At 46.4% G+C, this 27,225-nt stretch overlaps 1 protein-coding gene across 3 annotated transcripts; it reads right to left on the bottom strand.

Moving 5' to 3' along the window:
• THRAP3 (thyroid hormone receptor associated protein 3) lies at positions 1-27,143 on the bottom strand. 3 transcript variants are annotated; one of them, XM_058819735.1, is made up of 13 exons: positions 27,092-27,143; positions 22,237-22,295; positions 18,216-18,298; positions 14,409-14,569; positions 9,472-10,377; positions 7,350-8,090; positions 6,647-6,819; positions 6,090-6,201; positions 5,750-5,834; positions 3,288-3,472; positions 2,498-2,690; positions 1,755-1,904; positions 1-1,487 (listed from the first exon to the last, which is right to left on the bottom strand). In XM_058819735.1, exons 4-13 carry the CDS (start codon positions 14,543-14,545, stop codon positions 1,266-1,268), a joined length of 2,904 nt encoding a protein of 967 aa, XP_058675718.1. In that variant the 5' UTR covers positions 14,546-14,569; positions 18,216-18,298; positions 22,237-22,295; positions 27,092-27,143; the 3' UTR covers positions 1-1,265. The 3 variants fall into 3 exon arrangements, with proteins under 3 accessions (XP_058675718.1, XP_058675719.1, XP_058675720.1); XM_058819737.1 differs by having other exon boundaries at positions 1,259-1,487; positions 1,660-1,904; XM_058819736.1 differs by lacking the exons at positions 14,409-14,569; positions 18,216-18,298; positions 22,237-22,295; positions 27,092-27,143 and adding an exon at positions 12,260-12,421.
• Positions 27,144-27,225: the final 82 nt, after the last annotated feature.

The raw sequence follows: 27,225 nt of genomic DNA on the forward strand, positions 1-27,225 counted from the left end.
TTACACCTACGACTTATTTTATTGTATTTTATTTGCATAAACAAACTTCGGGGCTTTGCTAAACAGGAACTGTTCAGGTCAAAACAAACCAAACTCTAGCTGGTGTGTGGGGAACAGCACAGCAATCCTGGGGAGAGGGACAGGGGGAGCACGGGCACGGCTGTGCCTCCCCGCCCAGGCTCACACCTGGCCGGGAACCCTCACAAACTGCTCCAGAATAAAGTAGAAGATAAAAAGAAATGCATCCTAAGGGCCGTCCTCAACCCCAGCTCAGGAGGAATCTGCTTTTTGGTTTTATAAAAAGATTAATAAAAAATATTGAAAAATTCTCATCTCCATTTATATTTTTCCCCAAGAAGAATTCGGAAGTTCCTTAGAAAACTGTGTCACCTTGGAAAGGGCACTCAGGTCACAACCAGCTGCAGGGAGGAGAGACAAATGCTACAAAGCAGTTTGGGGTCCAGCACACACCAGGCCTAATAGTGAACACAAACAGTGGCCAGAAGTAGGGTGTAGTTTTTTTTCTCTTTTAAACCATGCTAATTTTGTTAACTTCCAACATAAAAGGAAAACAATAATTTTTAAAAGGCCCTAAACTCAACTGTTACATTAAAAAAAGTTAAAAAAAAAAAAAAAAAAGGTCATAGCAGTTTGGTCCCAACAAATGAACATTTAGATGTTTACTCACATGCTTCATTATTTTCTTATTTATAAGAACCAAAAATAGTTTCCAAAATTATCTCTGAATTGATGCTACTACGTATGTAAAGGCCTAAAATAAGCAGAATTTAGAAAATTGAATACACAATAGGGGAGGAAAATTTGAGCGGGCGAGTGAACCCCGACTATCACTGGGTCAAATTATAAAAGAGAAACAAAATGTCAGGACAGGTGAGGTCAGGTGGGCACAAACTAAAACCACATCGTCCTCAAAGCCTGTTACCAAAAAATAACCGACCATCCATAAGGTCACAGAGAAGGGAAAATCTGGGGTCTCACCCAGCACTTGACCGTATCCAGTCCAGAAGGGAAGAGAAGTCTTTGGGAAGAGAAACTCCAGGAGCGGATCCGAGCGTAAATGATGGATCAGTCCCAGTCCGTGCTTGGGGAGGCTGAACTCTGGAAATGCAGTTAAACAACGTCGGGATGGTTTCCGAGCTGCTCTCCAGGGCTCTGCTCAGCACGTGGGGATCACCCTGACACCCCAGCACCAGCCTGACCCCTCCCCTCCTGCCAGGGCTCCCAGCACCGCGCGGGCCCCGCGGCTACTCGGCCGTCGTCTGCAGGGCGTCCTTTTCCTCCCGGTTCTCCATTCCGCTTTCGTCGTCTTCGATTTCTCCCTCTTCCCCACTGAACTTGTCATGAGCCCACTTGGGGCTGGTGCTGGACTTGCGGAACATGAAGCGGCCTCTTCCCCGGGGGAAGGCGCCACGGCCGCGGCCCCTGTTCACCCACTTGTCCGTGCCCTCGCCCTCGCGGTCGTCGTGCTGCACGGGAAGCCAAGGACAGCAGGTGAGACAGGCTGGCACCGCCCTGCACCGCGCCTCTGCGACCGCCCTTGGGGCTCCACTTAATGGGAACCACTCTACAGGGAGCAGGAACGAGCTCTCTTTAGGCAGGAGCCAGCAGCTGCCCATGAAGCGTCACCCGGAGCCTTACCTGGTGTGTCAGTGACAGCGGGTGCTTCTGGCTCTAAGGCACCTGAGACCGGACACACCTGGAGCACACGGGTGTCTCAGCACCCAGGTACGTACCAAGTAGTATTTCTTGCTCTTAGGTGTGTACTCAGGGTCCCACTCCTCCTCTCTGCTGCGCTTCTGGAAGTCGTTGTTGCCGCCGCTGTTGCTGTTGTTGTTGCCTGAAAAGTTGCCTCTGCCCCATCCTCTCCCTCGAGCTCTGAATTGCTGCAACACAAACACAGAGGAGAAAAATAGAACAGCTGCAGAGGCAGAATCCTCCCACCCCAGCCAGCTTCCAGGGCTCCCAAGGTACCCAACAACCCATCCAAAACACCTCTAAAACCCATCACTAAAGCAAGAAGACAGCTTTAGCATGGCCACATCACCTCCTGCACTCATGATTTTGGGTTTTAGTTCATCTGATCACACAGCACATCACAGGTAGATGAAGATCACCTGGAGGCATTTCCAGGGCAACCCCAAGCAGGTGAGACCCCTCTGTACACAGACTGCACACATGAGTGTGGCCAAACCCCAGTGGAAGCACAGTGTGTGCCCATCGGGCTGCTCAGCATCACTAATGCACAGAAGCTTCCAGGCTTTGTTCTGCTGGAGTTTGCTGCCCACAGCACATCCCCAGCAGCCTGGCTGATGCTCTAAACCTGGAGTGATTCCACTGGGGCTCATCACCCTGAGGGCTTCTCCTCCAGGGCAGCTTTAACTGAGAGCAACACACAACAGCCACTTCTGCCCACTTTGGGAATCAACCCTCAGGGCACAGGTGGAGAACACTTGGGGCAGTGGTGGAGAACACTTACAAAGGTTCCTCTTGCTCTTCCCCTCTCATTTGGACCAGAGAATTCCTTAGTCCCAAGGCGGGACTTGTCAAAGCCTGTGGAGCTCTCCTCCCTCTCCTCAGTCTCCTCGGGATACTCCTCTGCTTTCACTGAGTGAGAGGACCACGATGACGATGAGCTGGACCTGGATCTCTCCCGCACCCGTCGGTGTTTCCTGTTCCAGTGATGGGAACGGAGGGGAGTGGGACACAACAGCATTAGGCATTCAGCTGTGACCCATCAGATACAAAACCACTTCTTTATCACTCCCTTATCAAAGCCATGGCTCTCCTTTTCCTACTACAAGAGGAAAAGCCATAGTAAGAGCTCAGGCTTTAACACAGGGCCCAAGACCTCTCCTGAAGGAACCTGTTGCTCCTTCCTAAGGTGTTTACACCATCTGCTCTCAACTTAGCATGCATCCATGGAGTTTTAGTCAAATGGAAAATTAAGCTAATAGAAAAGGATTAAATGAACATCAAAGCCAAGTCATTTTAACATGGCTGTTTCTCTCTTGACACAACAGGAACAAGAAGGAAAAGTGACTCACCCATCCTGACACATGGAGCTTTCCCATCTACCTTTTACAATTATTTAGTGTTTCTGAGAGATACAATGATAGCGAGACCACACGCAGAGGGGTAGCTCAGGCCACTGGAGGAGTTATGTCACAGGGGCACAACTGTGTGCACAACTGTTGTACACGGTGTCGTCTCCTGAGCAGCAGAGACACGAGAGGCACAAGCAAATGGCTACTGGGTTTCCTACATACTTTTTCTTTGAGCCTTTGTGACTTTTCTCCGTTTTCTCAGTTGATCTTTCCCTTGAGTGACTTGAATCTCTCGAGTCCACCGACTCCCTGGATTTATCGCGTTTAAGATCTCTTTCCTTATGTTTTTTACGGCGTTCAATATCAAGGCGCAGATCAACAGGGTCGTCCTTATATTTCCCTTCAGCCTACAAACGCAGAGGAGAGGGAGGGCAGAGTTGAACACAAGGTCTGCAGTGCCCCAGCTCAGCACCATTTACTTTGCTTTACTGACTGCACAGACTTCTGGAGAACTGGAGTTTAACTGAGCACTAATGAATATTCCACTTTAAGATGTCAAATAATGCACTATTAAAGTAAGTCTGTCTTTGTCAGAATTCAATTTTCCTACACTTAAAATCATTGATTTTTAAACTTTTAATCTCCTCTTTAAACAGCATTAAAATAAACAGTCTGGTAGAGGGGAGGGAGACATGGGAGCTGACATTTACTGTACACCACAGCCAGCAAGGATGTGAACAATTCAGGGATTCTATCCAGCTGTTTATGGACCACAAGGACACTGTGGCAGAGCTCTCTGACAGCCCAGGTGCACCTGAGGTCCTGCTGACAGTCTCACCTGGGCAGGGGCCAGAGGGATTTTAATCCCAGGTCTAAAAGTGATGCTCTGGGAGAAGCAAAAGCTCTTTGCTGCTTGGAGCTACCCAAGATTAGTGATCCAAGGGGCAGGAGGAGGCCAGTGAAAGGCAGCATCCAAGAGGTCTGGGAGAAGACCAACTTCCCATGGATAGGGAGGCATTACTATGTCTGTCAGGAAGATTTACTGGGTGCAGATGCCACCTTCAGCTCCTTCCCCTGGGCTGGAGGGCACCGTGTGACAGGTGCCACAAAGTCCCACAGACACACTCTGTGTGTCTCCCACAGTCCTGCCAAGTCTGCCAAAGCAAGCTGGTGTCTCACAGAGCAAAAACCCACCAGCTGCATGAAAAATTAAAACTAAATTTACATTGCTAATTAAAAACAAACATAAAAGACACCTGGCAGTGCTTGCTTTGAGCTGTATTTAAATTGGTACTTCAAGAAGGGATTGGGAGTTTCTTTGGGCAAGGAGCAGTTGTTGTCTCTGCTCCTCCTTTGAGCCCTGTGGCACCTGGGTGAAATTCTGCTGCCTGCCCTAAGTGACAGTGGCTGTGGTTTGACAAAACTGGGCAGCAGGAAGCCTTACAGCATGTTGGTACCAACACCCAGCCTCAGCCATTGCTACTGCATTTACACAACACTCATCCTGGGAACTGTACAACTTGATATGCAACATACATCAAATTAATCGCCTTCAATTAAATACAAAAGGATTAGTAATTCTCTAGCTGTTAAATTTTTACTTACATGAGTTTCTAACCACTTTTTTGTTTAAATAAATATGTCAAATAACGCAGGAGTGAAAGCAGGCATTTTGTTTTGGTATTTTGCTCTTCTACTTTCCCCAGGCAAAGAGCTTTAATTTCTACTCTGAGAATAAAACTGCTCCCAACACGATGGATGACAGATAAGTGACAAAATCAGCAGCAGCTCCCTTATGTGGCACAGCAAACACCTATTTGGGTTTGGGAGGGCACGTCTGTTTCACGGAAGGCTGGCGAGCTGTTTGGAAACCACGTTTATAACACACTCTGCCAAGCTGATGCTCAGAGTTCAGGCCCATCAAATCCATCTCACCATCGTCCATGTCAAGCCACAAGTGTGTTTGGAAAAAATCGAAAACAAATATGAAACAAGTAAGGTTTCAGCAGGACTGGTTAAAATCTCTTCAATGTAAATATGTATGAAGGTGAATAAACAAAGGTTAAAATCTCAAACATTTTACCTTAAGCCTTTTTTATGATTGTTTACAGTGAGTGCAATGGCTTAACATTCATCTACTCAGCAAAGCTAAAACACTCAATCCCAAATGCTCTGGATCTAAGACAAGTGCTGAATGTTAAAGTAACAGCAATCAACAGAAATGGCACAGTCAGTTGTTAGAACAAAATTTATCAACTGCTTAATAGTGTATCTGCTTTAGCTCAGCATTTAGTTTTACTTTCCTCTTTTTGACATGCATGTCTTTGAAAACATGGTTGGCAAAATTGCACGTAACAATGGAGTTAATCATACTTACAAGCAGAAAAATATCACAAAAAGTCTCTTCTCTCATCATGGGCACTTGTTCCAAAAATCCTCTCTTTTTTCTCAAGCTCACCTCAATTGACTTTGGGGTCATTTACCATAGTCTAACCACTTCACAAAGGTTGTTGATACATTTTTAATAAAAATTAACCCTTTGTAGTTCATTTTTAGAATTATGCCCATCCTTAAAAGAAAAACACAAACTTAAGTAGAGAGTAATTTAAACAAAAACATCACTGTTAAGTTCATGCCCAATGCACTCATTTTGTTGAATTAAACTAATCAGAGTAACAGTTCACCTTGAAGCCAGGATCTCTGGAGCTTTTCGATTCCTCTTGAGAGAATCCATGTTTTCTAAAAGTACTGGGAGATATATCTATCCTCCTAAAGGAAAAGAAAAACCAACATAGATATAACCTTGCTCATAAGAAGAACCTGAAGATTTTAGATCAAATGTCCTTTAAAGCAGACCAGTATTTCCAAACGTATTTAAAACTCCCCCTATATTTTTCCTTTTTGTGTTTTTTTTTTTGGGTGAAGCTAGTTATACACTTGAATTATTCTGGAATCATTCCAGAGTTTAAGAAATGAAATCTGGAATACTTCTGCAATGTTAAGACAGTGTCTAATGGCACCAACCTGTGGATTTCAGGGCTCTTTTTGTTTTTAGCTGCATCTTGTTCCATTCCTTTCTTTAGATATTTGGTAAAGCGTTCGTTCAGCGTCATAGCTGAAGACCCAAAGTGATGCTCTGTCAGGGGTTGGAACAAACAATACCAAAATATTAGTACCAGTTTTGTAAAAAGACAAAGCCCACCCATCCCACAGCCTGTGAAAACCCAGGTGCAGGTCAGTGAAGCACCGTGGGGATGAGCTCTAATACTGCTGACAAACTGCAATTTCAATTTTTGGTGTTTCAGTGAAATGAACACAATTCCTTCAAGTGAGTCACAAACTCATCAGAACACAAAATTCTAAGTCTCAGACTCTGAATATTTCTCAGGCAATAACAAGAACAGCTTCTGCCTGTGCAGAGGAGTATTTATGTAAATAAAGATGATTGTGATCGTGCTGCTCCTCTCATCTCTGGAATATCTGCTGGACAACAACTGCAGGCATTTTGAGTGCACAAACCCCACTGATCAGGGCAAGGCAGGAGTGAACCTTCCCCAAGGACACACAGACTCCTGACTCACCTCTTACATGATGGACTATAGTCACTATGTGCTGAGCAAACAGTTCAGAAGGGCTGCGCTGCGACTGAGCCGACTGGATGTGATGGAAAATGGAGCGGAATTCCTGCTCCTTCTTGTTGCTGTGCACCAGATCCCTGCACAGCTTCCTCTCCTGAGCCAATATGCCACTGGGACTGCAAAAAGAAGAGCTCATGAAACAAAAAAAATGGGGTGAAGGAGAGGAATTTAAGGTGTTTAATTCTGCAGGAGCTGGGAGGTCACTGATGGTTTATGTTGTTATCAGGGAGGCACCCACGAGTACTCAAAAACTCCTTTAAACATCCCTAAACACACTGCTCCAGGTTACTGTGATAATTCAGGTCACTATTCTAATGCTGCATGGAGAATAAGAGTAGTAAAACACATGGCAGAGAGTCAAATGGATTTAAGCAGCACAGTAGCTCACCTGCACAACTCAGCTTCCCTCAGCCAGAAGCCACTGAGTACCTGACTCCATCTGGGGCTCTTCCCAGAGCCTGGTGCATCCCAAACTAATCTTACACAGCAACAGTCAGGAAAAAGTTAATCTCTAGCTCCCAAACCACAAATTGTGATGCAATATTGCTCAGCCTCCCTCACAGTTGGCAAGCACATGGGGATCTCAGGAAGAAAAACAGGAAAAAACATCACTACTGAGACTGCTCAACAGCTGGCAGATCCTTACCGTGCAAGATCCTCATCGAAGGAATCCATTCGAATATTGACCTGGGCCTCACGAGTAATGGAAAAGGAGGATTTGCCAGGAGTTAGCCCCTCTACTTTGGTGCCTGGCTTCTCCTTCACCTCAGATGCCTTCCTTGGTGGAGGGGAAGAGCTTTTTTCCTGGCTTGACTTGTAAGTGGTCACTCTAAAATTCTTTTCAGGTACAAAACCTCTGTGACCAGATTCATTTCTCTTGGATCCCGATCTGTCTTCTTTTTTGGATCTTTCAGAATAGCTTTCCTCCTCCATTTCATCAGGCTTCCTTTGCTTCTCTTTCCCAGGTGGCAGGAACACCACACCTTCCCATTTTCCTGACCTATCCTCCTCTTGACTTTTACTTGAAGTCGCTACGACTTTAGACATAAATTTGGGCTCATCATCAAATTCCGAATCTTTCCGGCCCTTTGCCTTGTCTTTCTTGTCCTGCTCATCTGTTTCATCTTTCCCATAATGCCCTTCCTTGTGGAAATCTGGGACCTTGAGCTTGTCAAAGTCATCCCTGAACTTGTAGCGCTTGGGCGACTGGCTGCCACGGTATCCCTTCTCCGAGTCAGCTTTCGATCCATACGAGTCAGATTTTGCCTTTCCATCTGTTGATCCCAACTCAGAGAAATTCCCTTTTTCTTTACTTTTTTCTTTCTCAGTGTTTGTTACTTTCTGGTCTTTGTCTTTCCCATTCTCTGTCTTCTGCTCTTCCAGATACCTGATCATAAAGAGACATTACAGGAGGTTTCTTATTAGAGCTCAACGAGGTCAATTCTTCAGTTCAAAGAGTCAAAACTTCAGAGAACACCAAGTTATGCATGTACTGAAAGCTGCCTCTAGGCCCTAAAATAATTAAAATGTCAAGCAGATTACTCAGACTTTTGTTCTCACTAAATTCAGCAAATGTACAAGGAGATGGATATGCAGAACTGATGGAATGAGGCTCAAGGACAAATCAAACCCAGCTGACCCACAGATGCATTGGAAGGAAAAGAGGAACATCTTACCCACTCTGTTTATTTACTTACAAACCTGGTTCAGGAGAACAACACATCAAACCTTTCAAATTGGACTGTTCTGCTTTTAACAACACACTGGAAATAAAAGCCTCAAAAGCTACTTCAAATTTGGGATGCAAGTTTCATAGGTAAGCTAAATATTTCATGACAGACTGCAAACACAAATAAAAGCAAACAGGTTAACAGAGGAGAATATGCTGCTGGGAGAGATAAAACACTTCTGTTGAGAACAATTCAGCTGGTTTATAGCATCTGAACGGATTTAAAGCATTCACAAATCAAAACCCTGGCTCTGTGGGACAGCAGGAAAGCCCAAGGACACCCGCTCCATGCTTTGGAAAGCCCAAATAAAGAGTCACAGGAGTTTTTCCCTTTTTAAATTTCAAACATCCTTTATATAGAATCAGCTCAAACCATCTTTTAAAACAATAAAGACTTGAAAGCACTTGTGAATGGTGCTGTATCTTTTAAAATAAAGTGTCTCCTTTGGGCACAATCTGCAGTGCATTAATCTAGAGAATGATGGAAGCAGATGCCTTCTGCATGGAAGGCTGTCTTCATTTTAGAGACGTATTTGGTGCTTTAGTTTCTCATCCTACCCACACACACAGGCATGAGCACTGCAGCTGCACCTGCCCCAGGCTGCTTGCAGCAGGATATGCAGTAGGATTTAATTAATTTCTTCTAATTTACAGTACCTAACAATTCCAGAAGGCAACACTAAAAATGTCTATAACCAACACATACATAACTGGGAAATGTGAGCTTCCAGCTGCCAAGAAACCTCCTTGGGCAATCTCCACTTCAAATGTTCATGGGCTATGAACATTTTTGCAGGGAATATATACAATCTTTAGAAGTATCCAAGTTGGAAAACCAATTCCAACTTCCTACAACTCTGGGCTGTGTTTTCTTCATAATTCAGAAAGGACTAGGCCCAGAGCTGGCAGTATGCTGGCACAGCTTGTAGCTGGAGCCTGCCTCAGCCTCTTGCCCTGCTCATGGAGCATCCACACGTGCAGCTGGCTCCTCAAAAGCAACCCAAAAGCATAACCCAGCACCACAAAACACATCACTTGCCTCTTGGAGAAGGCTCCTCCCCCGGGAGCCGTGCCCTCCTCCTTCGGAGCGGCACCATACAGCGAGCTGACGGGTGTGGGGCTTTTGCACACCGGGCTCTTTCTGCTGGGGCTCATTCCTGCCGAGCCGTGCTCGAAGGGGCTCTGGTGGGAGCCCCCCTGGAAGGAGCTGGAGCCGCTCTGGGCGGCAGAGCCCATCGGGGACGGGCTGGAGCGCGGCGGGCTCGGCTTCTGCACGGGGCTGGGCCGGGGCGAGCGCCGCCGCACCACGACCGACTGCAGCGGGCTCTTGAGGGCAGGGCTGCGCTCGCGGGGGCTCAGCTCCGACACCGAGCCTCGGGACGTGGAGCCCGTGCCATAGCTGCTGACATCTTGCCACGCTTTTGATCCTTCGGATGCTTTGGCATCTTGAGCCCCCGCTCCTGAAAACTGCTGCTCCTTAGACTCGTCTCCTTGGTTATCTCCCGCAGCCTGCGATGCCCGGGCATCCTTGGAGGATGATTTCTTCTCCTTTCCAGATTTACGCTTGGAAGACTCAACCCGACTATGATTGGAGGACGAGCGGGAAGAGGAAGACCTCCTTGAGCGGTCTGAAGATGATTTATCAGAATTCCTGGAATGGCTCCTGGACCTTGGGGAAGGAGATCTCCTCTTGGGCGAGCGGGAGCGCGACCTCCCCCTGCGAGGGCTGTAGGCCTGGCGGTAGTTTTGCCAGTTGGATCTGTAATTGCCGTATCCTCCTCGGTTGTACTGGCCCCAGGGGTAAAACCCTCGGTTCCGCCCACGGAAATAATACGGCCTCCGGTAGCCTCTGTTATGGCCTCTGAAATCTCGGTTCTGATACACTCGTGGGTGGTTCCTTTCTCTGTTGTGAGATGGAGAATAGGATCTTGAACGAGACCTAGAACTGATTAAAAAAAAAAGAATTACACAAATATTTCATGTTATAGTTTCTTTTCATAATTTATTTTTGGAGTTTGTTCTTCTGTCACAACTTTTTATTTGAAGACATATTTTAAAAAGACTTCAAAAAACTAATTTCTCAGCTTTTAAAAGAAAATCCTTTGGTTTACCCTTATCTGATTGAGGTATTACACTTTGCTGTGAACAAATTGCAGTGGAAATAACTTGTACCTGTGATACTGTCAAATATTTGATTTCAGGATCACTGCAGACACCATGATAAGCAATGTTGCTCTCTATTTTGCTGGGATGAAAATGGCTGCTATCCAGCTTCAGAAAAAGTGACAGATCTCAATCATCTAGCCCTTAACAGCTCAAGGTCATGGTTATACCTCACCACAAAGAAGTATATGTTATATAAACCATGCTACTGTTATTGCAGCAGACCCCAAATCTCATTCTTTTCTCCCAACTTCAGATGCACTTTAAAATTCCAACAATCCAGATGAAACCTCACTTTTTAGGCAGGCAAGTTCAACAAATGGCTACACCCCAATAGCAGCAGGGCAGCAGTGGGATGAAGGGCACGCTGCCCTATGGGTTTAAGCTCTCAGAGGTGCATCCCATGGCACCATCCTGTGGCTCCATCCCATGGCACCATCCCATGGCACCATTCTACGGCTCCATCCCATGGCACCATCCCATGGCTCCAACCCGTGGAATTCCGGGGCAGGGACAGCTCTGGGACACCTCTGCCAGGCACCACCAGGTGCCGCTGTGGATGTCCCTGCCCACGTCCACAAAACCAGAATCCTGGAATGCACAAACCCTGGAAAAACGCAGACTCCAGTGACTAACTGTCCCAGCAGCTTCTCCTGTTAAATTGCTGTGGTTGTGTAACTGTTTAAAGGTCCCGTTGTAGCTACAGGAAGGACTGGCCAAACTGGGAAGTTGAAACAGAAGAAAGATTTTTCCAAATGGAATTTTAGTAAATAACATTAATTGGAACGGTTTCCACAGCCCTTTCTGGCTGTGACACACACATTGGTCGTACTCCAATGGACATGAATTTCCTCACACGGATCTCAGCGCTGCTCCTCACCTCTCACACCCCAAACCCCCAGAACCAAAGGAGAACAACCTGCTGTTGGAATTCCTAAACAGTTAGCACACATGTGCAGTCAGAGATGAACTTTAGTTCCATTTTCATTTCTTCCTCCTACCAAACAGGTCACAGTTTAGCAGGAAACTCTTATTCATACTCCAATCATTGCTAACAAACAGCTTAATGACCATTTTAACAGATTTTTCCATCCTTCAAACAAGCAAAAAACTTATCTGAGGCACTTCTTCATTCAAACAACAGCAGCCAGAAGGAAAAGCAAGAGAGGCAGGAGGCAAGAACCAGTTATAAGAAGTTCTAGTCCAAGGCATGAGGAACAGAGACGCTCAATTTTCAGACAATGCTGCATCTGTGATCAATTATCAACAAGGACCTGTTGTACAACGCTTCCAAAATCTGTTCTAGTGATTTACAGAGGCTGCAGCAGGAAGATTTCACTCCAAAAGTTGCAGACTATTTACCAGAAATCTTTTTAGAAAAATACCGTAAAAGTTATGCAGTAAAAGAAGCACCAGAAGTGATAATTCCCCCCCCCAACTCTGCCAGCCCCCAGAAGTGTAGGCACTGCACTGCTCCAGGGCTCCCAGCATTTACAAGAAGTGAGAAGTAAAGTCATAAAGAAAGCAGAACATATTAGGCAGACTCCAACACAGCACTGTAACTTAGGAGAAACAGAAACCTACCAAAAGAAGAATAAAACAATTTGTGGTGCATCCTGAAGTACACAGCATGGCCTTTTATGCTGAGATCCCACCAGACCTACCTTGGAGCACATCCCAAGGCCAGGCAGAGGGGCTGGGCTGGGCTGACCCCCTCCATTCAGACTCCTTTTGATTTTTTTAAAAAAAGGAATTATTTATAAGGCAGAAGTAGCTTCAGCAGCAGCACACAGGAAACAATCATGTTTGCACAAGGTGCCTTTTTCTCAACTGCCAAAGCTCCTTCACTGCTAGGAGATATTCCCAAATGAGCAAGGATCCTCCAGCATTCCAGCTTCCTTCTGCAAAGGGCTCGGTTGGACTCAAGACTCCGCCTCTAATTTAGTTTTGTCATGTCCTTCTTTCTCCAACTGTACATTCATTAGAGCTTCTGTACTTGTAAAATCTCTAACTGGTAACACTTGCATGTGGTTCACAGCCCAGAGGATTTTCAGAATACGTGTTATTCATATGAGTGAAAAGGCAGGAGAACACCATTACACCCCCTCCAACTGGAATGGCTTTGCCAGATGCAGAATGCTTAGCCAAGAGAAAAGGAAAAAAATAACATCCAGGGAAGACACAAGCCTGTAACTGGCCTGCTCAGAAGCAATTCAGGGAGACAGGAGCAACTATTACACATATTAATAATTTCTTAAAATTAACTGCAGCAAAATTACTTTTTATTCACTTTGTTCCTCCAGGAGGATCTTCCTTGTTACCTGGCTCCTGCATGCCAATGGGAGGAGCAAGAATATATCAAGAATTGTTCCCACCTTTTGTGACCATGTTCACAGGGGTTCTTGGATGAGGGAAGAGATGAGGATCTGACTCCATGTTTCAGAAGGCTTGATTTATTATTTTATTATATATATTATATTAAAACTATGCTAAAAGAATAGAAGAAAGGATTTCATCAGAAGGCTGGCTAAGAATAGAAAAAGAAGGAATGATAACAAAGGTTTTTGGCTGGGACAGAGAGTCTGAGCCAGCTGACTGTGATTGGCCATTAATTAGAAACAACCACATGAGACCAATCACAGATGCACCTGTTGCATTCCACAGCAGCAGATAATCATTGTTTATATTTTGTTCTTGAGGCCTCTCAGCTTCTCAGGAGAAAAAATCCAAAAGAAAGTATTTTTCATAAAAGATGTCTGTGACACCTTTCACATCAGTGTCTAAAATTGATTTTAAAATTTGCTTGAATTCACTTTTCTGGAGCAGAAACACACATGATGACATCTACAAAGACCCCTCCGGTCTGGGATCCATTACATTAAAGCCTCCTTAAAAAAGCCAAAGTCTCAAAAGAAAGATCTTGAGTGTGTTGACAAACATCTTACTCTCCTATTTATTTATTTATTCACAATTTATTCTCCTAAGTGACTGAAACACCCCAACAGCACAGACTGGCAGGAAGCAGCCTGACACACAACACACTATCTGTCCTGGGATCTCATCAGAGTCTTTCCCTGGAAAGGAGCTAAGTGAGAAACCACCTTGCAAGGGAGGAAAAGCCCTGTTGCACTGTCCTAGGGTGACATTATGATGCTTGTATCCCCATTTGTGCATTCTGTTCATGCTGGATATCATGTTCTGTGCCTTCCAGACTGGCTCTGAAGACCGAATGTTTTGTTTTGGTTTTGCTTTCAGCCACTCTCCCACAGCTGGTGGGACACAGAGACAGGGCAGTACATGGTGCTGCTTTTGCTTTCTGCTTTGCTTTTTGCTTTGCTTTTTGCTTCTGCTTTGTTCCTGCTTTGCTCTCGCTTTTTGCTCGTGTTCATTAGTTAGTAGCTAAGCAGTCCAAATTTTGCCTGGACTGTTTCTCCTTTCCCTTTTTTGGACCAACTTGAACCTGCTCCGGACTGGGACCTGGGAACACCAAGAGTTTGCACCTTGTGGCTGCAGCAGCTGCCCCAGCACAGGAGGGACTGAGAACAGAGAGACCATCCCCAAGAGAGACTTTCTGAATTTGTCATCTTTGTCAGAGCGGTGACAGAGTGGTGTCACCTGGTATTGTTCATTCTGTGTGCTGAGGGTGCTGTGCCTGTTAAATAAACAGGTTCTTTCCACTTCTCTCCAAGGAATCCTTCCCGACCCAGCTGGGGGGTGGGGCCGTGTGGGTTTGCTTTCTGGAGGGGCCCCTTTGGAGGTTTTCTCCCAAATTTGCCCTAACCCAGGACAGGCACCCTCTGGGTGCACACTCACCTCAGTCTGCGTTTCCTGGAGCGTGAGATGGAGCGGGACCGGGAGCGGGACTTGGAGAAGGAACGGGAGCGGGACCTCGAGCCAGACCTCGAGCGCGAGGAGCGCGAGCCAGACTTGGATTTGTTCGTTTTAGACATCTCTGCAAGCACCTGTCAGTGCACCTGAGGGAAACAGGGACATACAAGTATTTGAGAAATGAAGCATGTGGTTGATAGGAGAGGACAGGCAGCACCTGGCAGGCTGACAGACTCCAGGCACGTGGAGCTTGATAAGGCTGGAAATAGGAATGTTTGAAGTGCCTGCTAGGAACAGATGAATGGTGCTGGGCTCAGAATAGAAGGTTTATTTCAGTCCAAAGAGGAAAACTGCAAAAAGAATAAAAGGCTCTGAACCCAGAGTAATCACAAATGAGAGTGTGATAGTTGAAAGCACCAAGTTAATGCAAACCTGGGAAGAGGCAGGGCCACAGTGCTGGCTGAGGCAAGGACACCTCTAGAGGCAAACTAGCCCATGGAAGTGAAAATTCCATGTAATTGCAGCCACATCCCTGTCTGTGCAGCCAGCTGCCATTGCTTTAAAGAACAGGGAAGAAAGAAAAAAGCTTACCATCAAAAACCCCACCCCACAAACTTTTATCTAAACTTTCAGAGGCAATCAAAAAAGAGTTGATACTCCAGCCCACAGGAATGTGACCCTATTTGCACAGCTCTGCTCAGGCTCAGTCCTGTCCTCTCTGCTGGTGCAGTTCCTGCAGTTGCTGTGATCAGTCACCAGCGTGGATCACCCAGTCAGGAGTTCTGTTGCAGCCAAAATAAATCAGGTGTCCTTCCAAACAGTCAGAGACAGAAGAGATTACACTGTAGCACTAAATGACTCAAAATAGCTGTAATTATGAATTACCTGGGCTATTTTCAGGCATGTATCCAGGTAAAGGTTAGAAAGTTCCTTAGATGATGATTCAGGGAATAGTCTGACCACACAAATCTTTCAGCTACACCCTCCCTGATCTGTTCTCCTTTACCAACGAGCAAAATTTGCATTAATTCAATAAATTATCAACAAACTTTCCACCTACAATGACTAATGAAAAAGAGCCAGAAATAAAAAGGAACTGTGTTAGCACAAACTTCATCTTTTTTTTTACCCACTGTTTAAAAATAGAGACATTCAGGTACATAAACACAACTGATCAAGTGTGGCTGCTGCTGTTATACCCATTTTAAGGAAATTCCAGAGGACTGGCTTGCAATGCCTCCACTTCCAGAGGCTCTCCAAAATTACATATATGGTTACTAAAGGCTTCAACTTCTGCCAGGGCACTTCTAGGAAAAACACAATGCCTGGGACAGGAGCAGCTGCTGGGAGAGTAGATGGGGGTTCATCATCAGAGCTGGGACTTTCTAGAAATGGGAAGTTGGCTTTTATTCTAAAAAATCATGTTTCATGCTCCTGTTCTTCCCTTTAACTAAAGATGTTAGATCAATTCAACTGAATTATTTGAATATATTCCACATCAGAAAGCACACAGGAAAAATAATAAAATTGATGTTCCTGTTCTGTTAGGAAACAATAGATGTTGTTTTATTCCCTGTTGCCCCAGGAATGAAAATCAAAAGATATTGCTACTGAGAACTGAAGTTTGTTCTTGTGCTTGGCGATGTTTCAGAGAAAAAAACGTGTGAAAGGATAATTTTTAAGTATTTCCTCTTAATTCACTGAATATGTCTGTTGAACCACTTCCTGCAACACTTCCTACTCTGTTGCTCACAACAATCCAACGCTGAGCACTGGAAACCAAAACATGGAAGAGGAGAAGAAAGAAATGGTAACAGGAACTACTGCAAGATATAGAAGATGTGGCACCAACTCTCAGGAAATCCCAAGAAGACCCCAAAATAGATTTTTAAATTACCACTTTGATCTGCTTAATAGTTTTTGCCTTTCACTTTGATCTACAGCACTTCCCAGCCAAACCACCCTGGTGTGTGCAACGTGTGCCAAACGCTCACGTCCTGGATTCTTTATCTCTGCCAACATTTTGAAGTTGATTCATTCCTAACATATGAAGTAACTCCTACTAGGATAGAAACAGAGTTGCTATGCTCCAGCAGCACTTAAAAGGTTAAACAAACTGCACACTGGAGTCACGTCAGCTCCGCTGAGTTAACTGCAGTTGTAAACTTACTGTGATACATTTAGTTTTAAGAATGACTGACTCAGATAAAATATGTTCAGCAAAATAACCTGCTCTGAAAGCATCTATATTTAAAAAAATATAAAATCCTTTTTATAAGAAAAGAGGTGAGTGAAGCAAAGAAAAGCTCTGAGAATAGCAGTGGCTGCTGACCTCCCATTTCCATTTTCCCCGGCCCACAGAGCTCCTGGGGATGCAGGAGTGTCCTGAGCAGGGACTGCAAGCAGAAGCATTTGCACAGTGCTATGGGGACTCATCCTTAATCTGCCCAGCTACAGAACCCCCAAAGAGCAGCTCCTCCTGCACCTGGGAAGGGACAAGGCTGCTGCTGCACATCTCCTCTCCCAGCAGGCAAGCCTGGCTACACTCATCTGGAAGGCATGTCCTGCTGGAAGCACTGCCAGGGATTCTCAACTTTTGTTTTTTTGGTTTGTTTCCTCTGCAGGACCAGTTCTAAGCTGTCCAGCAGATCTTCCCAAGGAGTGTAGTGTCCCATCCAAAAACACCCTGGTTTTGGATGTCATCTGTGTGCTGAGTTTAGAAGCTCTGGTAAGGCACCTCCCCTGGGGAACAGAACCTGACAGCTTGTTCATCTGTCATAAAACCACATTGCATAGAGCAAACTTTGCTTTCTCCATTCCCAAACCCTCTGGGCAATCCGGCAGACCACTGATGGAAACAACAGAGGAGCAAATGCTCCCACTAAAGCACCACGATGGACTTTGCCCAGAAGGCAAACTATTGTCAGGAAACAGTGGCAGGAAAGTTAATGTTTTACCTCCTGACAGAGCCCAAAAGAGAGGCACAACTCTGCTCCACTCTGCAGCAATGAAAAAAAGGTCACCATTGAGAGTCCCTCACAGCTGGGCCCTTCCATGAGCTTCCACAGCTTTGGAATTTAAATGTTCACAACTGTTAAAGAAAACTTTTAATGCCACTGATGGAAATCACTGCAATGCTCAAGCAAAGGACAAAGCTGGAGGAGGGCACATGGCACAAAATGGGATTTAACACTTAGATCAGTGGGACATTTAATAATCTGGCCAGTTATGGTTTTTAAATAAAGAGGTGCCTGTAAGTGAAGCAAAGACAAACTCTGAGAATAGCAGCAGCTGCTGACCTCCCATTCCCATCTTCCCCTGCCCAAGGAGCTCCTGGAGATGCTGGAGGAGGGCACAAGGCACAATATGGGATTTAACACTTAGATCAGCGGGACATTTAATTATCTGGCCAGTTATGGTACATGGGGGAAGCAGGGCTCTTCTCCCAAAAATCACCAGGGCATAAATCCAGAGATGAATCAATACAGCATTAAAAAAACAAAAATAGGTACTACTTTTTATAGGATAGCCAGGATTTTTTCACTAAATTGTTCTACTTTACCCTTATATTTTGCAGTTACTTGGGAAGACAAGTCCAAACATTCCAAGACCCAAGGCTGATTTTTTTCTTCTAAACCTGCTCCATATTTTTTGCACAACAACAATGAAAGCAGAATTTTACCATCAGTCTAACCTGCAGCATGCCCAGAAGAGAAGAGATGTAAGAAGTCTATTACAAATCCCAAGACAGGCAGTTTTACCTCTTGTGAGTATTTTATTTGCTGTGCCTACCTGTTTGAGCAGGCTCACACCTTGCACCCTTCTGTCAGATCTCACCGTCTCAGCTCTGTCAATTATGAAATCAAGAAGAAAACCTGAAATGAGAAGAAAATACACCTTTGTACATGCACTCCTGTGCTGCCACCAGAGGTGAACTGGCTGCCCTGCTCATCAGATCCCCAGTGTTTCAGGGAACACGCACACCACAGCTGACCAGGAATTTTTTCATGGACTTTTATGGAAAATGTAGGTTTCAAAATGATCGTTGATGCTTCCAAAATTTTAAATCTTCTTCTTTCTTTGCTCCACCTCCCCTGCCCCATCCCACCTGCTGTGACACACATCTGTCAGTGCACCTGTACAGCCGTGCTGGAGTCATTTCTCTCAGCCCATTTGAATGGTCTTACTGGGCTCAGGACTAAGGATTTTGCCATATTGTTAAAGGAATCCACAAGCCAACAGAAACAATTCTTTTCCTGACAATTCATCCATCAGCATATCGCCGTCATCCAAGGGAGCCACCAGTCCACTGGGAGCTTTTCTGACAGGTCTACAGTTACATTTCAGAATCCTTCCATGCACTGCTGGAGGGGTGGAGGTTTTAGAAGAGAAAACAACAGTAAACACAACCTCAGAAATTACTCCATGTTATTAAACCTCTGAGCTAACAGCAAGAATGGCACTTACTCTGTGTTCAGCCATAAAACAGACTTGTTTAAAGGTATTAATTTCTTGTCCTTACTTCACTGAATAAGTACAGTTTTCAAGTAGCCTTGAAACCTTTCTCTGAACTGGTGATTAAGTCCTGTTCTCACCCAAGAGGAAAGGTGCTGCTGCAAAGTTTAGTGATTTTTAAATATAAAGAACAACATGCCAAAGACCTTTTTTTTATTATTTTTACTGTTGTCTTGTCCATCAGTCTAAATGTCCACAAAAAGAAATCTCAGCTTATATCTTACAAACCTCTTTGACTTCCAGCCTTTCACAGTGGCAGAAAGAGTTTGTCGTACCCATTATTTCTTTGTGACCCTTGGGCTCTGGGTTTTTTGTTTATTTCTCAAATATCATTGTTACCAGTGGTTTGCTACAATCCCACACACAGAGGTATCATCCAGAGCAAAACCTGCATTCTCCTTTGGAGAAAAATAATATTCTTGTGTTTAGAGCACTACTACAGAAAAAGTAACCAAGTCAAGACACAACAGGCAGAAGTAGCAAACCCTTCTTCCAGATAGTGAAAGGAAATTGGGAAACGTGCTCAATGCTCTCTGCTGAAGTGGAAATCATAGTTCAGGAGTTTCTTATTCCAGAACACTGTAAAGAACATTTCCATGGGCCAAGTCACGGGTCAAATTGAAAACATTGCTGGTTGTCAAAAAGCCTTTTTCCAGGAATCTGCTCCCTGCTTCCAACTGGCTTGTGTTACTTTGTGACTCTTTCCATCCTCCACTCCTTTGTTCAAGGTCTTTCAGGCAGCAGGGGCTGGGATTTCAGCCCTTCCCCAGCTGCTGCAGAGCAGCCGTGCCCAGGGCAGCCAGCTGGCACACTGCAGCTGAGCCCAGTCCGTCCCCAGGTGTCAGTGAGCATCCTGCACCACAGCTGGCCAGCTTGGACAGGGAATGCAGCATGCACCTCCCTGCCAGGGCAGCTGTTTGTGCTCATATCTGAGCATAAACCCCAAAACACCTGGAAACAAGTGACATGGCTTGTGCACACGCCTCAGACACAAAGCAGCGTGGTGAAATTCATTACAGTGGTTTCCGTTTATCACACGGTGTTTGCAAACACTCAGCTCATAAATATTAAATGTTTTGTAAAAGCATTTGTAGGAAGCTCTCTGAAGTGCTGTAGGAAAACAAAAATTTGCTTTTTGCTGGCCAGCATTTGAGTGAAGCTGTTGTGATTTATTTTGCTGTGAGGCCCAAAGCAAATGAGGTGGCACCTCATTAGAGAGCACATTTCTGCCCGAGTCTCTTGGCATCCATTTGGTGTCACCAACACAGACATTCAGCTCAGGAGGAACAGCTGAACTGCTCCTTCATTTGCTCAACACCCCTCATTACCAGGAAAGAAAAAAAAATTAATTCTCCTTCTGCCAGCTCTACAATTCCTAATCCCAAGCCCCAAAACCCAAACAAGATTAGTTCATTCTGAAAAAAACTAATAATCCCACAAAATACCTTACAAAGTGTGCTCTGTATAATGAGGCAACAACAATCCCTGCAAAAATAAGCTTATAAAGAGTTGCAGCTCTCTCCATGTCCCTGAAGTGCAGCAGCAAGTGCAGAGAGCAGACTCATCTTTGTTAGTTCAGAACCCAACTCTTAAAACCTCACTTGCTACTGGATTCTTCCTTTTCTAGCTAATTTTTGGTGCAAGATGCTTTAAATATGTTCTTGATATCAATGGAAACCTTGAGGGGAAGGGTAGAACACAGTTCCTACAGCCAGGCAGGGAGGAGCAAATTAAAATGTTAATTATAATAAAATTTCATTGGGGGAACAAAAAGCAGAATGATTTCTCTTCCCAGATTCAATACCAATGTGTTTTCAGAAGATTTATGACACACATTAACCAAAGCTACATCTACAGACCTCCTCAGCAAAAAAATGTCCCAGATAACACTGCTGAAAAAAAAATTACCAAAAACCTAACCACAAAACAGTGTTCTACTCTAACATGAGTTAAACATCCAAAATTATTCTGCCACAGCAAAAGAAACACAAATTTGTCAGCAGCAGTTTTAATTTCTCTCTGGTCTATGTGTTTTCAAAATTAAGATCTTCCTTCAAGCACATTTGGGGTTTCACACCATGAAACAAATCCCTAAAGAAGTTTAACCCTGAGCTCCAGCCCTGGGTTCAGATAATTAGAAGCAGTTTTTATGGAATGGTTGAAGAGTATTTACAGGTTCTTGTGGAAAGAACTGATTCTACAGATTGTAGTGCTGAACAATCCCTTTCCAATTATTTTGACCAGCTACAAACCCCAATCAGTGACTTTTTGAAACAGGCTGTTTGAGAGACACTGTTTCACAAATGTTTGAGCTTAAAAAGTCAGATGTTATTATTCAGACAGTTTAGTGACAGGGAGCTCAAGGAAACAATCCAAGAAAAAGCTGATTAGAAATCTGGGTGTTTTTGTTACAGAAGTTGGGTGGCTGGAATTTCTGTTAAACACAGAAGAAAATATCCACAATTTTTTTAAAAAAGGAAAAAACTATTTCATCAGCTTTTTCTGTCCAAATTTACAGAGCTTGGGAAAAGCAGAAAGATCAGGATTTTCCCCAAATTGATGGCTTTGTCACAGCACAGCCCTGCTGTTCTGAGCAGCTTTGGATGCTGGGGGGCTGGGAATCCATGCCTGGAGTTCTACAACCCCCACAAGAAGCAAATAATGATCCAATTTACTCCCCTTAAGAAAACTATTCACAAATCAGTTAACTGAAAGAATTCAAAGTCGTGTGTGAGTTCTCAGCAAAGGGAGGATGAACTGCACCCTCCAGGACATTTCCATCCCCTCAGGTGTTTGCTAGCTGGAGCCACACTGAAAAATGTGGAAGTTCTGCTTCCAAATAAACAGCAAGTAACAGCAAAACTGTTTGATTGTGGGATCTTTGGAATTTCTTCTGTAACACACAGCATAGCTACAGCCAAAAAATCTCCTGAGGAGTTACAACTCTCCACACATTTAACCTATGAAAATACAAACTCCAGCAAATGTCATTTATAAGCTGAAAAGAGAAAAACTACTCACATTCTCAAGCCAGCACTTCATTTATCTCTATCTTAATGGGAATCCCACTACCTCAGGGATTTCCATGACCTGGTATAACATTTAAAGTTCTTTTATTTTTTTTAATTGTGGTATTATTGTAAGGACAATGCACCAGACCAGGCCATCCCTACACTCTGACAGACTTCAAAACAGAGAGAAATGCCTGTCCACAGGAATCCTGCACATATGGAATAAGTTTACTTGAACAATTATTTGAACACTTATTTGAAAAATTTTCCATGCTGTGTTCACATACCTTGTACAAGTGTCCCATCAAATCTGCTTCTAAACACTGCTTCTTTAGAAGTGATTGACCTAAGTAAAAAAAAGGAAAATCAAATTTAAATCAAACCAGACACTGGCAAATCCTTTTATTTCAGCAGCACAGGAAAGGATTCTGATTTCAGCCATTCATCTCAGCACTGTTTCCCAGTAAAAGAAGGCCACCAAAATAACCTCATCTGATCAGGCAGTGCATACACAGGTCTTAACTCAGGAACCCAACCTCACCCACAGCCCCACAGGAGCAATTCCTGTAATTATTTCAGGTGTAAATTACCATGTACACCATGCCACCTGGTATCACATGTCCAGCCCCGTGTTAAGGCACAGGTTAGTTAACATCATTAGTGCTCAGCCTCAGTCCCTGGAGGGCTGAACTCCAGCCTGACACCCCACAGCCCCATCACCTCCAGTGCTCCCACTTCAGAGCAGCCACTCCTGGAGGGCTCCTGGCCCCGCTTTCACCCAGCCAAAGGCAGGAGCAGTGCCCAGCCCAGCCAGCTCCTCACCCTGCAGTCCCAGCAGGGGCTCTCTGGCTTTGCACACCCACCTCACCCTGTAAATCATGGCAGGCTAAAAATGGCCGGGTGACGACTGTGGGGGTGAAATTGTGAGCAGGGCACTTGCTGAGGGATCGCTGGAGCCGTGAGCAGGGCTGTGCACAGGCTGCACTCACACACCACAGAGGCACAAGGTGTGACAGGAGCAAGGGCACGGACAGAAAACCCCTCCTTGGGTAGGAAACAACCCCCAGAGCAGCCAGCTGCCATCTCTGTGTGCCATTAGCTTCACTTTTTTTTTTTTTTTTAAGGCCCGGCAGCTTCCGGTTACCATGGAGTGAGGCAGCGCAAACACCATTCCCAGCTGGCATGAAATGTGATCCCGTGATTTCACTATTCATAGCTCTGACATGATAATGCTAAATTAAGCAGGAACTCTTCACTTCTCCAAGCTCCCAGCAGTGACTCCCTCAATGCTCAGGCTCTCCTAACACAGTTTCTGTGTCAGGAGGGGAAGGATGTTTCCTTTAGGGTAGCAGACTCCAGACCCACACACCCAGCCTGGCACCCAGAAACAAAATGGCACCGGCTCCTTCCAAGCATGATCTGAGCTGGCACCAGCAGGAACAAAGACCTGATGAGCTGTTAGGGCCAAATTTAACTTCCTCATCCTGGGACTCACTACAGAATCTCACAGAGCAGTTTAAGCTTTGTTCCCAGGCCTGTCCAGCACGGGCACCACCGCGTCCATGAACAGCTCAGGGGGCACTGGCACAGCCCCAGTGCCACACAGCCTGGCACCATCAGCTTCTGTAACTGCCACCATCCCTCCTTTCTCTTCCATGGCCTGAACTATGTGGCTAAATATCCTGCAATTCCTGCCTCACCCAAGAACTCCCTGTACTGTCACAATTCTGAGGAAACCACACGACCCAAACCCACATCCCTGCCCTGGCACGTGCAGCCATTCAACACAGCTCAGGATACTGTAAACTTTTCCAGAAATGGAGAAAAAGTTCAAGGGCTCAGTGGCTGCTCAAACAATTAAGGAGTTCCAATACGACAAACTGTCCTTCCACAAAGACAAAGCCAAGTGAGCTGAAAAATACTCAAACTTCTGCAAAACCACTCTATTCCTCCAGGGATACAACCTGGGAACATCATGGCCTTACAATGAAAAGCATCCTCAGGCTTATCCAGCCCAGCTCAGCACTCCCTGGGCCTCCCAAAGCAACATTTTTTTGACAACAGAGAAAGTGGGAACAGGTAAACTAAATTTAGATCTGCTGATGTGCATGGATTGTCACTTACTCTGCGTTGGTGTTTTATAACCATAACATTTTTGTTTTCTAATAGCAACACCAATATCTGAAAGTGTTCACCAGCTTTCCTGCACCTCATGTGAGCCCACATGCCTGGCCTGCCCCAAATGATCATTTTCTTTAATACTTTACACACTTCCTGACTTCAATCAGCTGGAGAAAGCAGCAGACAGCTAAATTATATTATCATAACCCCATCAGCAGAATATCCTTTTTTTGGTGTATTTTTTTACAATACACATGACAAAGCTTTACTTCCATGAAAAAGAACTGGAAGTGGAGGTCAGGGCACTTGGCTGGCCCAACCCCCAGTGTCCGTGGAAGCCTCTTCCCAGACAGCATTGCTGAGGCACTGACTGAGGCACAGAATTGTCTTCCAGAGACACAACTGACAGAGAGGCAGGGAATTAGGAAGGATGGAAAACAGCAGGAAGTCAGCAGGGTATAACCCAGCAGAGACAGAGGCAGACAAAGAACAGGGGCAGGGATCCATGGCTGCTCCACCTGCTGCTGCCAACAAGGCTGGGTGAACACGTGGCTGCAGCCAGAGCACCACTGCTCTTTACAGCCAGTAAATCTCTTTACAGATTCATTTAGGTTGGGAAAGACCTCCAAGATCATCAAGTCCAGCCTGTGACTGATCTCCACCTTGTCACCCACTGAGTGTCACATCCAGGTGTTCCTTGGACACTTCCAGGGATGGGCACTCCAAACCTCCCTGGGCAGCCCCTCCCTCCCAATGCCTGACCACCCTTTGCAATAACCTGACAGGTAAAAGGTTTCCTCTTTGGATCTCTGGACAAAAAGGATGTGAAAATGAGGTAAGGGGCAGCCCTGCACCTCCTTCATCCCACAGACAGGACCCCACAACTCTGCAACCCTCTGTGACCAGACTGCAGCATTTCCAAATCGCTTGTGTGGAGCAGACACCAAGGCCCATCCACTGCAGCACTGCCTCAGGAGCAGCATTCCCGGCCTTCAGCTGCCTAAGGACATTGGAGGAGAGGGTTCAAATCAAGTTCTTACTCGCCCTCCCCGTTCCTGCAAAGTTCTCAGCAAAGGGAGGATGAACTGAGAAATGTCAGGCAAAAATCACAGGGCCCTAGACCCTCCGGAGGATCCTATGACACAAAAACATACATTTGCAAAAGCTCTCTACACTAACTGTGCTGTTTTGTGCTTTCATCTGCTGTGAGATTGTGCAACCCATCACAAAGGTCACAGAGCCAGGCATTTCATCACTCCCTGCTGGGCACCTGTGAACTTCCAGAGCAGGACACAGAACAACCACAGACACTCCAGGAGAAGACACTGCTGTGTCCCAGCACTTGCTTTCCGTGCCTACACTGACTCTCCTTTGGGAGCCAAAGCTCTGAAACACCTTTGGAGTGAGTGGAGCCAAGGCTGTGACACCCAATCCCTGGGAGCAGCTGTCCCAGCCCAGCACCCACCAAGGGCACAGCAAAGCCCCCCCGAAATGTCCCACACCATCAGCACTGACACAGCATCTGCCCTCATTCCCTGTGAGAGGGAATTCCCAGGAGTCCTTCCAGAAAGGAGCTGGATGATTTAATTATACTCTCAGGAAAAGCAGCCTGGAAATGTCCATTTGCTGATGTGACCCTGTTGCTGCAGCAATAAAGGCTCTTCTCTTCCAGCACCAGCTACAAGACAACCCAGACACGTTCCAAATGGTTTTACGTTGTTCATTTCAAGCAGCAAATCTGTTCTTGTGCCACAGCACCTGGCACATCACTGTACACATAAAAATCAAGGAGTCCCCCACCTCTGACAGGTCTTTAGAGGGTGGTATTGCATACACCACACACACACAAATTCACCTGCTCCTCCCAAGGCAGGGCACAGAGAATGGCTGCACACTGAAAACGGGTTTGGAGTGAAGATTAGGGAGGGTGGTGAGGCCCTGGCACAGGTCACCCATGATCCCTGCAAATGTCCAGGCTGGGATAAGGGAAGGTGTCCCTGCACATGGCAGGGGGTGGGACGGGATGAGCTTTATGGTCCATTCCAACCCAAACCGTGCCATGATTTGGTGATTCCATGGAGCACTGCTAACTCCACACTTACCACGTCACTTTCCACAGAAACACCCAGAACCCCATCCAGGAGGAAATACACTAACAATCACCTTGGGCATGCTTTGAAATGAATTTTTAGAACCCTCAACCACGCTCATTTTCCCAAAACACCACGAACTAGCAGAAAAACCCTTTATCAGTACACGGAAAACGAAGACTCAGGCTTCACACGTGTGTCTGAGCCACTGCAACGCCTCTTCTGCCACATCGCCTGAAGTTCAGCCAAACTTCCCGAGCAAGCAGGACGCAAAGCAGGCAGCGAGCGAGCAGCGACCCTGATCCCTCCCGGCGCACCGGGAAGCGGGCGGTGCCGAGCGCCGCACCGGGAGCCGCACACCGGCGGCGGCTGGGACAGGACACGGGGCGATGGCCGCGGCTCCCTCCAGGGACCGGGCCCCGGCAGCGCCTCCCGCGCCGCGGCAGCCCGCGGAGCCCCGGACACCGGGATGGGACCTCTGGAGGAGGGAACCTAAAGGGCGCGGCCCAGAGGCGCGGGCGGAGGACGGGGATCTCCGGGAATGGGACAGCGGAACGGGCTGCGAAAACCACCCCGGACCACGAGCGGCTCCGGGAAAGGGCCGGGCAGGCCCAACCGGCCCCGGGGCCGCGAGGAGGCGCCAAGGCCTGCCCGGGCCCAGGCCTACCACGAGGCGCCGCTGGGGCAGGGCCAGAGCGGTGCCGAGAGCCGCGAACGAGCCTCGCCCGGGGACATGCGGGGCCAGGACACCGGGAACGGGGGGGAGCAGCGCCGCGGTGAGGCCCAGCAGGGGCGGGAGGGGGGAGCGAGCAGAACCCGGGCGAGGCGGCTGCGGAGGGCGCGGCGGGGAGGGATGGGTGAGGGGAGCTCGCGGTGGCGGCGGGCGGGGCGGAGCCGGACCCCGCGGACCCCCCGGTGCCCCTGCACTCACCGGCGCCGCTTCGCCGCGGCCCCTCCGCACCAGGCGCCCCCTCCGCCTCCGCCTCACGCACTTCCGGCCCGCGCGCGCGCTCTGCCCGCCCGCGGGGGCCGCCGGGAGCCGCAGTCCGGCCGGCACAGCGCGCC

This window comes from Ammospiza caudacuta, chromosome 25 (assembly GCF_027887145.1).
Source record: "Ammospiza caudacuta isolate bAmmCau1 chromosome 25, bAmmCau1.pri, whole genome shotgun sequence".
In the NCBI taxonomy this organism is placed as follows: Eukaryota; Metazoa; Chordata; class Aves; order Passeriformes; family Passerellidae; genus Ammospiza; species Ammospiza caudacuta.